Raw genomic sequence first — 16,979 nt, forward strand, 5'->3', positions numbered from 1 at the left:
TTATCAATGAGTCTTCCTGCATATGTTTAGTTCTGTTCACTGAGGAAAATTACTCTTGTATTTGTGTCTCAAGACTTCCAAAGGTCTCTGTGGTACACAATAGTCAATCTCGATTTCCCTTAAATGACAAATAAATTCTTTTTAAAGAAAGGGTTCTCAAAATTTTTGGAAGTAATACTACACAGATTTTATTTCTATCTGTTAGACAGACATCTTGCATAAAATGAGAAACAATTAACCCTTTTTATTTTGTCTCTTACATTTTTAGTTTTACATACATAAATTTATAGCAAAAATATTCATCACCATCATATTTAAAATATTTGTAATTAATTCACCTTATGGCACTTGTAAATTCAGTGCATAGATAATTGATCACCATTCGAGAGGATCAGATACTGCAAAAATGGAATAGTGCTCAGTGCACCATAGTAGAAGCACAATAAATTTCATTTAGAAATACAGTAATATTTTTGTAGACAGTTACATGTTTCAGAGTATTTTTTGACACTTCACGTTGTGTGGATGTGCCTCTTTGGGTGCAGTGGTTTCCTCCTTATGACCTGATGCCATAGTTTCCTCAATTTCCTTAACCCTGGAATAATTATGCAAATAAAAACATGATTAAAGAAAATTCCCATATAATGTAACCTATACACAAAACAGAAAGTCCACTGTACTCACGTGCGAGGAACTTTGGTGAGGTTGATGACACCAGTCTCTGTTACGACAACATCATCCTCAATTCGTACACCGCCAAAGCCCCTCAGTCTATCTATTTCTTCCCGTACAAGAAATTTAGATTGTTCTGGGTTAGACAGTGCTCGATCAAGTAACTAAAAGTAAAAATAAAACACAATATTTAAGTATCATTCTTCAGTACTGAAAATATGACAGTCACGCTGTACAAGTCTTACACAAAAATGGAACCAAACTGGAGCAAACTCGCAATGAAATACAAGAGATATATTATGCTATAAAATCTTTTGTGCATGTGCTTTATATATTGAGAATATGTGATCAATAATCTTTTTAAAAAATAAGTTTTTACCTGAAAATGTAAGTGAAGAAAAGGCAGTGGGAATGTAAGTGTACTATGCAAATAATTGAATGTACCTGATAATGCCAGAATTTCTTGGTTCTTAACTTTCTGTATATTCTAAAGCAACAAAGAAGAAAAGAGATGTGTTAAGGATAATGTGACGTGTGAATCATATTGTGAATGAAATATATATAAATAGTTGTATAACATCAAATTGTTTACAAATTATAAGAGTAACATCAGTTTGACTACAACAAATCATCCTCGAGGGAGATAAAGAAGGAAACAAAGATACAAGACAAACAAATCAAAAAGGAAACAGAGGTGAGAAACAGAAGAGAGAAAGAGAAAAAGAAACATAAGTATGAAAGCAGAGAACTGAGAAAGTACCAAATAAAGTGTAAAATGGATCATGAATCATTGATCTGTAAGCTTTAAATACTATTTTATCATCATTTTCTTCAACATTCAAGTGTAACTACACACCAATGTGACAAAAGACATGGAACAGTGATGTGCACATAAGCAGATGGCATTAGTATCACGACTGAGCAAGGTGGCGCAGTGGTTAGCACACTGGACTCGTATTCAGGAGGACTACAGTTCAATCCCACATCCGGCCACCCTGATTTAGGTTTTCTGTGATTTCCCTAAATTGCTCCAGGCAAGTGCTGGGATGGTTCCTTTGAAAGGGCATGGCTGACCTCCTTCCCCATTCTTCCCAAATCCGATGAGACCGATGACCTCGCTGTTTGATCTCTTCCCCCAAACAACCCTACCCAATCCATTAGTATGACGTAACATAAACAGATGGCATTAGTATCACATACACAAGGTACAACAGGGCAGTGAACTGGTGGAGCTGTCGTGTGTACCCAGGTGATTCATGCGAAAAGCTTTCTGACATGATTGTGACCACACAATGGGAATTAACAGACTTTGAATTTGGAATGGTACTTGGAGCTAGACTCATGGGACATTCCATTTCGAAATCATTAGGGTATCCAATATTCTGAGACTCACAACGTCAAGAGTGTGCCGAGAATACCAAATGTCATGCATTACCTCTCACCACAGACAACTGACTTCACTTAACAATAGAGAGCAGTGGCGTTTCCATAGAGTTGACAATACTAACATACAAGCAACACTATGTGAAATAATAGCAGAAATCAATGTGGGATGTACAACGAGCATATCTGTTAGGACAGTGCGGCATTAATGGGTTATGGTAGCAGACGAGCAATGCAAGTGCCTTTGCTTACAGCACATCAACTGCAGCATCTCTCGTAGCCTCATGAACGTATCACTTGGACCCTAGACTAGTGCAAAACTGTGGCTTGGCCAGATGAGTCCTCACGGTAGGGTTTGAGTGTAGTGCAGACCCCACAAGGCTACAGATCCAAGTTCTCAAAAAGGCACTGTGCAAGCTGGTGGTGGTTCCACAATGGTATGGGCTGTGTTTACATGGAATGCAATGGGCCCTTTGGTCCAACTGAACTGATCACTGATGGGAACTGGTTATGTTTGATTACCTGGAGAGCATTTGCAGCCATTCATGGACCCCAAGTTCCCAAAATGATAATGTTATGTCACCATGTCACAACAGTTCACAAGTGGTTTGAAGAACATCCTGGACAATTCGAGCCCAACATGAATCACATCAAATATATGTGGGACATAATCGAGAGGTCAGTTCGTGCACCAAAACTCAGCACTGGCAACACTTTTGCAATTATGGATGGTTACAGAGGCACCATGGCTCACTATTCCTGTAGGGCGCTTCCAACGACTTGAAGAGTCCATGCCATGTCGAGTTGCGTACACCACACCAGGCAAAATGAGGTCCAACACAATATTAGGAGGTATCCTACGATTTTTGCCACCTCAGTGTAGTACTGCAGTTGCAGTGAAATGTCTGACTTTGTACAGGCGAGGATGAATGTGTTTGTGTTCACACATTAGTGTGACTGATACCTCACCCCACCCATGGTTGCAACATCCACAGTGTAGTTTGCATCTGAATGCTTCTGTAAAGCTTACTTGATGGATAGTTACCACAAGTTTCAAAGCATTATCCATTCTAACTTAGTGATTTTCAATGTGTGCAACTTGTAGTGTTACTTTCTCTGTAAGACAGAGCTCCATAGTAACAACAGTTGAAACAGCTGCTAGGAAGTGGAAAAAAAATAAACAAAGAATAACAGGTAAAAGAGAGAAATATTGAAGCCTGGGCAAAGGTATGGATCAGCATATCAGAAGCCTCCTTAATGAAGAGGATGAACTCATATTACCACTACAGATAAATGAAAGATCAGATGAGATGTCACCAGATGTATTATTTTTATCGGAAAATCACATAAAAATATCTTTTGTATGGGCTATGCTAATCTTTGAATTTGTTCTATGTCTGCTGACATGCCTGTTTGATAGGGATTCCAAACACTGGGAAACTATTCTACAATTAGTTGCACTAGTGTCTTGTACATTATTTCCTTCACGGATGAACTGCATTTTCACATAACCCTTGCATCAAATCTAAGTCTTCCATTCACTATCCCTAATCCTGATTTGATCTGATTGTCTTATTTCATGCACTTCTTAATATTACTCCTAAATACTTACATGATGTGACATGCTCAAGAAGTTCACCATTAATGTTATGACCAGATACTATACCGTTGTCACCCTTGTCATGGGCATTATCTTACATTTATTCCCATTAAGAGAGATGTCTTACATTACACCAAGAGAAAATATCCAATTCTTTCAGCAATTCCTTACAACTGTCCAATGAAGATACTTTCTTGTATACAACTCTATCACCAGTGAACAATCTTACAGTGCTGCCAATAAATCATTTATATAAAACTGAAAATCTGGAAATCCTATTATGCTTCCTTGAGGCACATCAAATGTTGCTTTACTATGGAACATTTTCCATCCAGTACAGCTTAGGGTGCGATTCCGAACACGGCGACAGTGACCGACCGCTGCAGCAGAAGACAGACGGCAATGCTGCCGCCTGCAGTCGGTGCGTTGCGGAACGCAGCGACAGACAAGCTATGCAGTTGCCGGGAACAACTGCGCGAGGCGAGATGTCTGTTAACACCACCGCTGTTATTGCGCTATTGTTGGAAGAGGAAGATGATGATATTTTATTGTTGCATTCCAGAAAAAGATGAAAGCTAGTAATGCCTTTATATAAAAGCAGAACTGCAGAAGGTAGTTACGCAGCACTGATAAAAAGACATTTGTTAGGTGATGAAAATATCTTCAGGAGCTACTGTCGTTTAAATAAAAGACAGTTTAATTTCGTGCTCAGTTTTATTAAAGATGACATAATGCCACATTGCCAAAGAAACACAATAAGTGCAGAAGAAAAATTATATTTGACACTGAGGTAACTCCACAAAATGTTATACATTATTAGATTGTGCTGCAGTTCCAAGACTTTGTGACAGAGTTGTGGAGGTTGAAGGGCTGCTGTTATCACTTGGATGATGTGTGTTGCACTGTGCAGCCATTATTTCATAATCAGAAACGATCATATTAGTTTTTCTTTTGGCTTCTGCTTTATAAACTGCAGGTAAACTCCTTACAACTGTGCTGATGTGACAGAAAAATAAGTCAATATCATCATCTTTGTATTCCATAAACGTTTTTAGTAAATTTTGCCTAATTTCGTCCCTTTCTTTCCACATTTGTAATATTGTATCATCATTGCTACGAACTTTACTGCGTTTTCTTTTCCGTGCTGGCACATAACGTTCGTCGTTTGTTACCACGGATGTTTCACCACTATTTCCTATTGTATGTGTTTCTGCCGTATCTTCTCCCTGTGATGCAAAAAGGTCCAGTTGACGTGTTCGATCTCCACTGTCTTCTTGGCTTTCTTGTATTGTTGTCTGTGATGATGTCAATGTAATATTTGTTCCTCCATATCTGTGTTGTGCAACACTGTCAAGGAACGATAGCTGTTTGTCTCTTATTGTTTTTGAATTTTTTGAGGCAGCAGAGCCCGTTCCTAATTTGCTTTTCTTCTTGAACCTCTGCTAACCATCCCTTAAAAATTTCCACTTCTTACAGTCATCACCTGTAAATGGAAATCATATTAGCTGTATGTTTTCGTTTGTTTCAGATTCTTGGCCACAGGTGAAAGTTACCGGTCTTTATCATTTGCCTTTCGTATATCACCATCTTACATATCAAGAGTTGTTAAAAATGTTTTGAAGATATTAAGAATAAGGCTGTTGCCCATGTTGATGCCACCTTCTACTGAATCAGATTTCAGACATATTGAAGAAGAATTTTGGCTTTAATGCAATATATCTAATTGTGTAGGCACTATAGATGGGAAACATGTTCACATAAGGGCACCAAAGAAAAGTGGATCTCTGTTTTTCAATTACAATGATTTTTTTCAATTGTTCTGCTGGCTATTGTGGACGCAAATTGTAGATTCATTAGCGTCCATGTCAGTGCTTATAGAAAAAGAGTCTGATAACGGTATATTTCATAAATCGGCTATGGGCAAGAAAATAGCCGCAAAGGAGTTTAATATACCTCCACCAAAATGTTTGCCAGGCACAAATGTGGGTATGTTCGGCCAGTAAAAGCAGGCTCTGGTCGCTATGCGGTTCGGCGGCAGCGGCACTACTGGTCCCTGACCGGATGTGCGGTCTGCCGCCAAAGCAGGTATACGGCGGCATACGACGCTGCCGCCACGTACAGCACGCCTCACATTGCACACAGTGGCAACCAGTGGTGCCGCTTGCAGCCGGTCGGTGCAGTCTGCGGTCTGCGGTAGTGTTCGGAATTGCACCTTTACTTGTTTCTGTTAGTCAAATAGTCCACCACCCAATGACATATTTGCGAAGATACTCCACATGATCACATCTTAGTTTGCAGTTGATGATGTGGTATGCTGTACAAGTAATTCATGATAAATAAAAACCAGGAAAGGAGCTACTTCTGTGGCATATTCAGTGTAAAATCTAACTTGAATTCCATTAGGGCCTCGCATGTTCTTTGTTGCAAGTAGATTCAATTGTTTTTTAATGCCAGGTGAGCTCATATCAGTTTTGCTTACTTATGAATCCGTGTGGCAGTCAAACATCGCTACAGTAGTTGCCTCTTGTGTGAATTGATTTTTAAATGTAAATGTAAATGTAAAATTTAAAATTTCTGCTTTCTGTCTGCTGTCTTCAGTTTAGACATGGATGAATCCATGAAAGATATGGTTTGGATTCTTTGATCCACTATACATATGACCCAGAACTGCCTAGGATTTCCTGATTGAAAATTACTGTAGGCTTTACATATGAGCCTTCATACAGATGTGTGAGCTGCTTTTGCTCTATATGCATGCACCTGTACAGTCTCTCTGGTAGGGCAGTAGTCTCTATTTCCACAACATTCTAAAAACAGTATCTTTAAACTCTCCTGCCATCTACCATCCCCCATTATCACTGGCTGGCCATAAAGGAAGTCCCACTTGTGACTCAGTACCACCGAGAACTGGAGCAACTGAAGCACATTCTCCATCAGGGTTTCAGCTACCTCTCGTCATCCCCCTATCCTCCTCCCACCCCTTTGCCCACAGTGGTATTCTGCTGCCCACCCAACCTATGAACTTCCTTGTCCACCCCTATTCCACCCCTGCTCCCAACTTCATGCCCCATGGTTCATATCTCCACTTTATATCCAGATCCCAAGTCCTGTCCCATACATTTCCCATTACCTCTTACATGACTGCTCTCATTGGCATCTCCTATCCTATCAAAGGCAGGACCATCTGTGAAAGAAGCCATGTGGCTTATCAGCTTAGCTGCAACCATTGTGTGGGATTTTACATGCATGTGCCCACTAACAAGCTGTTTGCTCGCATGTATGGCCACCCCAATTTGTTGCCAAAAAGCAGCTGGACCATCCAGTTGATGAGCATGACACCTGATATTGTATGCTTGACTTTAACAATTGCTTCACAGCCTGTGTCATCTGCATTCTTCCCACCAACACCAACTTCTTTAAATTGTTCATGTAGGAACTCCCCTAAAACTATACTTCATTCCCAGAAATTTTCCCCACCTCCCAACCTTCGCTAGTCCCTGTCCCCAACTGCCTCTATCCCCTTCCCTGATCTCACTCCAGTCCAAGACACACCTGCTACGCCCTCAGTGCACCTGCATAATCCTTTCCATTTCTCTCTTCCCTCACCTCTCCCCAGCGCCACAGGCTCCCGATGCTGCAACTAGCAGCCCCATCAACCTGTCCCTGCCACATCCGTACACACTCCAACAGGCAGCAGTATAGCATCTTCCTCCATGCCTACTCTGTTAACCCTCTCCTTCCCCCTACATGCCTCCTCTGTAACCCCATCCCAGCCAAGATCACTGCCCACCGCAGTAGGGCCATAGAGTCTGGATATGACAGTGAATTGATCTACATTTGATGACAGACTCTGTCCAATAGCTCATTATATCAGTCTACTTTCAGTGTGCCTATGTGCCAGTCAGTGCTCCTCCACACCACATCATGATTAGAAATCGATACAATTTCATATTTTTTAATGTGCTATTTCAGACACTTTGTCTACACAATTAATTCTACATGATCAGTGAGCCTATAAGAAATAGTGTATATCACAATTTTGCTGTCTGTTCAAGATTTAGCTTTTTCTGCAACTTACAGTGTCAATAAAGTAGCATCCTGGTTCAATTGTCAAGACCATTCCAGGCTCCAGAATCCTGGCCGTTCTCAGCTTATTAACTCCAGCCTCATCTGGGCGCTCTGGGTGACCAGGCAGATAGCCTCCCACATCATGCACATCCAAACCCATGAAATGTCCCAGTCCATGTGGTTGGAAAATTGCAGCAATACCAGCCTGTGGAAAACATTTTAAGCCAATGAATAATGAGGCTCAAAAAACATAAATTAAAGTAGTTTTCACACATTGTACAGTGTTACCTTGAGCATTTCATCAACATCACCCTTTAATATCCCTTTGTCACGCAATTCTTCCAGCAAAATACGATTAGCCAGCCTGTGCATATCAGTCCAGCTCACACCTGTATAATTTTTGTATTGTTAAGACTACAGTATTTTTATAATTAATGTAAGACTACAGTATTTTTATAATTAATGTGTCATGATAAATATAAAATATGCCACTTTACCAGGTTTAGCAGCTTGCATGACAGCATCATTGGCTTTCAACACTGCATTATAGATGTGGCGTTGATCTCTTGTGAACTTCCCATTAGCGGGGAATGAGCAAGTGATATCCGATGCATAGCCACAGTAGGAACCACCCATATCAAACAAGCTTTTCAGGGAAGAAACACATATTTAATCAATGTGTTACACAACTACATGTACAGTAGTCACTTTTAGCCTCATTAACAAAACAATGTATTTATGAGCAATAATAAAAACATAACAAAATGATCAATAACTGTCTAAAATAGTGAGACTTATTTATATTCTATATAACAAGCAAATCATAGCAACAACTTACCACATATCTCCATCATTGATCCTTTTGCTATTGGGTGCCGAAGCATGTCCGTAATGTAACACAGCACCATTATTTCCAGATCCACAGATGCATGTGTAAGCCACATGACGGCAGCCACCCACGTAATAACAGTACTCCAAGAATATTGCTTCACACTGATATTCATACATACCAGGACGAATCTTTTTCATGATTTGTATATGAGCTTCAGATGAAATCTTGTTGGCGTAACGAATTACTTCTATCTCCATCGGTGTTTTTATCACTCGACTGAAAAAAGAAAGTACTTCTTTACAATATCAAACAGTTACTTTTTAATTTACTTGCAGTCCAGTGACAAAACTGATTTGTTCAGGCACAAATTTAATTAAATTAAGAAACAGTATTTAGCTTTAACTCTAGAGACCCAGCAGTCATTAGTCTTAATGGAGTTTTGAAGAACATACACTTTACTAGGTCTGATTCTATTGGCAATGGTATACTCTCAGTATCCTCTGATCTGACGGATTGCTCATCAATAATGGGGCCTGGGTCTATGCTTTTATACGAAATTCAAATCATTCTGAAATGGAGGCAAAAAAGAACACTGGAGGTGAAAGTAATATTCACCTCCTTCCCTTCCCCAAATAAATAAATAAAATAAAATTGTATTGTAACCTTTGAGTTACTAATTATGTTAAAAAGAAAGTCCATTCAGAAATATAAAAGATCAAACTGACAGATGGGCAGGCCAATACTTACATTCAAGATGAACAATTCCCAGAGCAGCCAATGTACACAACTAAGGGTATTAATAGTACTTCTAGCTTACAGTGTCACAGGACCCTTCTTTGGAACAGAAAACAGCAAACAACTGAAAGATTTTTGATTCCTTTGTTCCTCATACAAGATGGATCTTACAATCTGAGTGATATAGCCCCCCCCCCCCTTCCCCATACCCATCCCATCCCCCCTCATTTTCACATCTCCAATTATTTTCCTTTTTCTGTTTTTCTGAATACTTGAGGAATGAACTTGTTCCTCAAGCCTAGGAGTTCTGTATTTATTTAGTTTTACATTTGTCTATCAGCAGTACTGAGAGTTAAGCACCCTTGACATTATGTGTTGTCCAGCCTATACATCTCACATCTCTTAATAAGTTACAAATTTGACAGTTAACAAACAAAGGAATATAGTCTGACAATGAAAACGGAGCCCAGCAATAACATTCTACCATCCACTTACCCCCCCACTCGCCAGTCCACTGTCCCATAGAGTTTGGCAGGACAGATTCATTGTTCCAGTGTCAATGATCCAGGAAAATCAAAGGAAACGAAATCTGGATGGCTGGATGAGAATGGAGATTTTTTCCTCCTGAATGGGAGCCCAGTGCCTTCAGCACTGCTTCACGGGGTTATCTACATGCCTTTGCAAAGCACACGCAGAATCTGTTCACTGAACTTTGGATTCACCATTAACTTAACTGAAAAATAAGGATACTGATGCCAATTACATTATTCAGTGCTTCATAACATACTGTACAAGGAACATTGATCTTACATTTTTTTGCATGGATATGGTAAGACAGAGATTTAGGAACCAGGTTTTAAATTGTAAGACATTTCCTGGGGCAGATGTGGATTCTGACCACAATCTATTTGTTATGAACTGCAGATTGAAACTGAAGAAACTGCAAAAAGGTGGGAATTTAAGGAGATGGGACCTGGATAAACTGAAAGAACCAGAGGTTGTAGAGAGTTTCAGGGAGAGCATAAGGGAACAATTGACAGGAATGGGGGAAAGAAATACAGTTGAAGAAGAATGGGTAGCTCTGAGGGATGAAGTAGTGAAGGCAGCAGACGATCAAGTAGGTAAAAAGATGAGGGCTAATAGAAATCCTTGGGTAACAGAAGAAATATTGAATTTAATTGATGAAAGGAGAAAATATAAAGATGCAGTAAATGAAGCAGGCAAAAAAGAATACAAACGTCTCAAAAATGATATCGACAGGAAGTGCATAATGGCTAAGCAGGGATGGCTAGAGGACAAATGTAAGGATGTAGAGGCTTGTCTCACTAGGGGTAAGATAGATACTGCCTACAGGAAAATTAGAGAGACCTTTGGAGAGAAGAGAACCACTTGTATGATTATCAAGAGCTCAGATGGCAACCCAGTTCTAACCAAAGAAGGGAAAGCAGAAAGATGGAAGGAGTATATAGAGTGTTTATACAAGGGCGATGTACTTGAGAACAATATTATGGAAATGGAAGAGGCTGTAGATGAAGACGAAATGTGAGATAAGATACTGCGTGAAGAGTTTGACAGAGCACTGAAAGACCTGAGTCAAAACAAGGCTCTGGGAGTAGACAACATTCCATTAGAACTACTGATGGCCTCGGGAGAGCCAGTCATGACAAAACTCTACCATCTGGTGAGCACGATGTATGAGTCAGGCGAAATACCCTCAGACTTCAAGAAGAATATAATAATTCCAATCCCAAAGAAAGCAGGTGTTGACAGATGTGAAAATTACTGAACTATCAGTTTAATAAGTCACAGCTGCAAAATACTAACGCGAATTCTTTACAGACGAATCGAAAAACTGGTAGAAGCCGACCTCGGGGAAGATCAGTTTGGATTCCGTAGAAATGTTGGAACACATGAGGCAATACTGACCTTACGTCTTATCTTAGAAGAAAGATTAAGAAAAGGCAAACCTACGTTTCTAGCATTTGTAGACTTAGAGAAAGCTTTTGACAATGTTAACTGGAATACTCTCTTTCAAATTCTGACGGTGGCAGGGGTAAAATACAGGGAGCGAAAGGCTATTTACAATTTGTACAGAAACCAGATGGTAGTTATAAGAGTCGAGGGGCATGAAAGGGAAGCAGTGGTTGGGAAAGGAGTGAGACAGGGTTGAAGCCTCTCCCTGATGTTATTCAATCTGTATATTGAGCAAGCAGTAAAGGAAACAAAAGAAAAGTTCGGAGTAGGTATTAAAATCCATGGAGAAGAAATAAAAACTTTGAGGTTCGCCGATGACATTGTAATTCTGTCAGAGACAGCAAAGGACTTGGAAGAGCAGTTGAATGGAAAGGACAGTGTCTTGAAAGGAGGATATAAGATGAACATCAACAAAAGCAAAACGAGGATAATGGAATGTAGTCAAATTAAGTCGGGTGATGCTGAGGGAATTAGATTAGGAAATGAGACACTTAAAGTAGTAAAGGAGTTTTGCTATTTAGGGAGTAAAATAACTGATGATGGTCGAAGTAGAGAGGATATAAAATGTAGACTGGCAATGGCAAGGAAAGCGTTTCTGAAGAAGGGAAATTTGTTAAAATCGAGTATAGATTTAAGTGTCAGGAAGTCGTTTCTGAAAGTATTTGTATGGAGTGTAGCCATGTGTGAAAATGAAACATGGACGATAACTAGTTTGGACAAGAAGAGAATAGAAGCTTTCGAAATGTGGTGCTACAGAAGAATGCTGAAGATAAGGTAGGTAGATAACGTAACTAATGAGGAGGTATTGAATAGGATTGGAGAGAAGAGAGGTTTGTGGCACAACTTGACTAGAAGAAGGGATCAGTTGGTAGGACATGTTTTGAGGCATCAAGGGATCACAAATTTAGCATTGGAGGGCAGCGTGGAGGGTAAAAATCGTAGAGGGAGACCAAGAGATCAATACACTACGCAGATTCAGAAGGATGTAGGTTGCAGTAGGTACTGGGAGATGAAGAAGCTTGAACAGGATAGAGTAGCATGGAGAGCTGCATCAAACCAGTCTCAGGACTGAAGACCACAACAACAACAACATGTTCTGATTTGAGACTCAGTTAGGATATCTGACAGGGTGAAAAGTTATAGCTGAGGTCGGTATCAGAAATGGAATTGCTACCTAATTCATTCTGATATAGTGCGCATTAAAGAGTACTTTGCATCATAAACTGAACTGGCATTCTTACATTACCAGTAGATTTGGTTTTCCAGTAGTAAATAAACGCCATTTGCTTCAGCAAGCATTATTTTTCATCTATCAGATCATAACCACGTTTCCATGTTTTGCCTGGAAACAAGTCATTGTTTGAATTTCATTATTGACTAACTTTATGCATTTATATGATAATTACATATGTGCCTTTTTCTGCAACACCTGAAGGAATGTAACAACAAAAGTGGCTCTTTTTAAAGTAGCATATTTTCCCATGTACAGCATTTTTTTTATTATTATTTATTGGTCTATTTACTTATTTGTTTCTATATCAAGCAAGGGGCTGCAGAGTTCAACTTTTTGCACAGATTGGGTTTAATATGTTTGCAGTGGCCAAACACTTTCTGGTAGTTTCTTCCTCTTCTACGTCCAGAGGGTGACTGTCTGCTCAAGGAGTGGTTTGTCCTAGGACCTCTTCTGCTTCTTAGTACTTCTGAAATATGTTAGGTCTTTGATGTCATTTTGCATCATGCCCAGTTGAAGCATTTCTCGATTTACAATTTCAAGAGATCTGATGAGATGTACAATGAATGAAGTGGAAAGGGACCAATACACAGATGTTTCACACAATGAGCTGAACACCATAAATTGACTGATAAAATGAATCCTATCTGATGTTCAGGTGCAACAAACATTCTTACAAACAAAATGAGAAAAGAAACGATCACAACTAGGGGAAAATATTGGCAGAGGAAATAACATGCAGAATGAGTGTTGGCACAGAGAATAAGAAAGAGGCCTGATCTTAGCCCAAGTACACTATTTGATCAAAAGTATCTGGACACCTATTCATCAACATTAATATTGGGTGTGTCCATACTTCATCTTTATGATGGCTTGAATTCTTCATGGGGACACTTTCAATGAGCTGTCCAAATGTCTGTGCAGAATTGGCAGCCCATTCTTCCTCAAAATCTGAAACCAGAAAATATGGGGTTCCACTGGAGTGAAGTCGATGTTTTAACTCATCCCAAAGGTATACCACTGAATTCAAGCTTGGAGTTTGGGCAGGCCATCCCATTTCAGAAATTTTATTGAACTGAAGCTTTCCAGGTGCCACTTTATGGCAGGGCGCATTGTCACGCTATATAAATGATCATCATATCTGAACTGTTCCTCTACTGTCCGTAGTGCACATTGCTGCAAACTGTGTTCACATCCTTCCGCATTTATGGCTTGGTGGAATCTGTTGTTGATAGGCTCGTTAACAACGTAGCAAGTGACACTTCCAGAACTGAAATGTATTTCTGTGTGTCGGATAAGGAAGGGGCCAAGAGATTACCAGACAACTGACTGCAAGTAATACCTTCAGTGGCTTCAATATTTAACTATACCGTCAAATCCATCAATACTCTTTTACATCACCCACAGCTTATGCAGAATTACCTTGTGGTTAAATCAGGAAATTTCATCATTCTTGTTTTAATTACAACAGTATGTTAGCTAAAAATGATAACGTGTTGCGATTTTTGTCTAGTAGTCTAAGGAGCATATTGTGGGCGATTTTCAGTGTATTATTTCATTCTACTTAAAAATTAAACAACATTCGAAGCTGTATTGCTCCTCTGCTCGTCTCTTTTTATGTGTGAACTGCAGCTGGCCATGTCACTGCAGGCTTGCTGTACCAGCTGAACGGCCAGTGCTGTCCAAGTTAAATGTGCTGGTAAAGCTGTTGTCCCGTATTATCACTAAGTCAATGTGCGAGTAAAGCAGAGCACAAAACATACCCTTATTATCGTACTTGACAGTACTTAAGACAATTTGGCTACAGTCCCACATGAAATGGAAATCCAATGAGGTTCCAGCAAATGCACAAGAATACTGTTGTGACTCGCCGATCTTTCAAAGTGCTGCCGCGCAGTTGCGCGCGTCCTCTATATACGGTGCTGTCTGCCAGCCATGCAGCAGCCGTGCTACTTAAGCAGCCAGGCAGCCAGCGGCCGCCAGACTGGGACTCAGTGATGATTTGAATGTTACCATGTTCACATGTCTTGCTTATGAGGAGCTGCTGTAGCACTGTACCCCATTCTTTTTTAGCACCTTACATACATTCATGGTGTTAGTAGACTGCCAATATCACTTTCAAACTTACAAGTCATTCCTTTTATTGATTTCATGCAACATTTTATAACCATTTTCTGCAATGCTCGACAGTCCTCATCCACCAGCATACGAGATATGTCTGGTCTCAATTTAGCTGTGCTTGTTCCTTTGCATTTCTACTTTACAATCACATCAACAACAGCCAATGTGGGCAGCATTGATATTTTGCTGAAGGATCTGTTACTCACGTGACATTCAGTGACTAGTCCACGTTCAAAGTCAGTGAGTTTTCCTCAGTGACCTACCCTGCTGTTACTGTTTCTCTACTGAGCACACAATACTTTCAACTATCATCTATACTCAGGAGTCCACCTCTCATGACATCTAGTAGTCAATTCTGCATTATACAGGGGTGTGTGGATACTTTTGATCAGAGTGTGTACATATGGAAAAGGCAACAAAGCAGCTGTGGTCACTAGGTGCCAGTCAGCAGTATACGAAACGAACATAATAACTTACGTATGATGTTAGGAAGAGTTCTGCTAACAGCTGGTAAAATAATTGTTTACTGAAACACATCTGGTTTCACAGCCTAAAGCAGCATCGTCAGGTGCAACATAAATCATTCCTTTAAACATCTGCAAATGCCCAGGACATAAAATAGTTTGTGATAACAATTTACACTGGAAATTTGAATGAAGCATACAGAAAGAACAACAACAAATGATAGAGGCAAAGAATTTGATGAACTAGAGATGGTCTATCTAATTACAAAAGGAAAATAATCAATTTCTGAAAATGGAATATAATTTGATAGATACAAAATTTACTCACCAAGCAGTGGCAGGAAAGCATACATGTAAAGGTATTTAAATTTGCAAGGTTTGAGTGTCAGAGGCTCCTTCTTCTGGCAGAAGGGTTGAAGGAAAAGGACTGACATGGTTTAGGAAATAAGGAGAGTTCAGAAAATTTACCCAGATACTGGGTCCGGGGAGACTTACCAGATGGGATGAGAAGGAAAGATCGATTTTGGGGGACGGCACAAGATGAGATTTGATAACCTCTGAGCTTAGAGCTTGAAGATAGTGTGTACGCAAGGCAGAGATTACTAACAAAACACTGCACACATGTTAATATGAGCAGAAATCTAAGTACATTGTACATGGTAAAGGGAGGGGGGAGGGGGGGGAACCAAAGATGCAGAAAACTAAATGGCAGTGACTGAAACTCAAGAAATTAACGTAAATTAAGGGTAGGTGGGTGGAGAACCAAGGACATGTTTTAATACCAGTTCACACCTGTGGAGTTCTGAGAAAATGGTGTCTCAGGGAAGAATCCATATGGCATGTGTAGTGAAACAGGCACTAAGATCATGGATGTCGTGTTGTAGAGCATGCTTGCATGAGGACATTGTGTGTTATCATGCCCAAGATTGTTTACATGGCAGCTGCAGGGTGTACACGTGGACGAGGAAAAAAAAATCCCGGATTTTTCCCGAATTTCCCGGTTAAAAATGCACTTTGTCCCGGACGAAAACACACTTTCTCCTGGACGAAAATACACTTTTTCCGTGTTAAGTAACAGTATACCTTTCCTTGGAACTGTAAAACTTATCAATCCGTTCAATGGTTGTGGTTTTGTACGGCACTTTAGAAAACGAAACTCAGTGGAAAAACACGTTTTGGAAAGATGTCTGATGTGCAGCAACATGTACACTGTATATTTTCGTATTACGAAAGTATAAATACGAATTCCACCAAACACGGCAAGTTACTTTCCGAAGGATTGAAATCGAGATTGCGATGCGCTTTTGTAAGCCAGTCGTAGCTCGTGTCAAGCCATCTCGCCAGCCGATGACAGCGAATATTCGGAGCATAGGACACGTGATGTAGTCAGCCAATAGCGACATCACTGTTAAACAGCGCGAACACACATATAGGAAAAGGTAATGGTTTAAATTAATATACATAGTGTTGCTACAAGAAAAGAAAAGCTTTCACGTATAGTGTTGGATTAATAAGCTGCAAGAGAAGCTAAGCTTTCACACATAATGTTGATCTTTTTTGCGAGTGTTCCACTTTAAGAAACATCACTCAAATGTTCCAGTAAAATTTTTAACAACAACATAAATGTCTGATCTTCTGGGCACGAAAATATTCTAAATGGTCATCTTCAAAGATTTGATTTTTGAATGAGAGTCAAACCCTCTGTGATTTAAGAAATTCATCAGACATTCGCGCACTGAGTTCATCTTGGTAAAAGGAAATTTACTTTACTTGAAAATAACACTTTTCAAACAACCATTCGGTAAAATTTCCCGCGACCTGTTAGAAACAGATTCGTTTCAGCAGCTGCGCCAGATGACAGGCGTCGCCGCGCTTGAGCAGCTACGAGGACGCAGGAAG

General features: G+C 39.8%; 1 protein-coding gene across 1 annotated transcript in view; it reads right to left on the reverse strand.

Moving 5' to 3' along the window:
• Nucleotides 1–219: 219 nt before the first annotated feature.
• The window catches only part of LOC124797938 (xaa-Pro dipeptidase), a 916,331-nt gene continuing 899,571 nt past the window's right edge, over nucleotides 220–16,979 (reverse strand). The window contains exons 7-12 of the mRNA XM_047261075.1: nucleotides 8,562–8,831; nucleotides 8,221–8,369; nucleotides 8,012–8,112; nucleotides 7,734–7,928; nucleotides 685–836; nucleotides 220–595 (exon numbers count right to left, since the gene is read on the reverse strand). Coding sequence (XP_047117031.1) covers nucleotides 493–595; nucleotides 685–836; nucleotides 7,734–7,928; nucleotides 8,012–8,112; nucleotides 8,221–8,369; nucleotides 8,562–8,831 — 970 coding nt within the window. The 3' untranslated portion in view covers nucleotides 220–492. The remainder of the gene's footprint in view (nucleotides 596–684; nucleotides 837–7,733; nucleotides 7,929–8,011; nucleotides 8,113–8,220; nucleotides 8,370–8,561; nucleotides 8,832–16,979) is intronic.

This window comes from Schistocerca piceifrons, chromosome 5 (genome assembly GCF_021461385.2).
Source record: "Schistocerca piceifrons isolate TAMUIC-IGC-003096 chromosome 5, iqSchPice1.1, whole genome shotgun sequence".
In the NCBI taxonomy this organism is placed as follows: Eukaryota; Metazoa; Arthropoda; class Insecta; order Orthoptera; family Acrididae; genus Schistocerca; species Schistocerca piceifrons.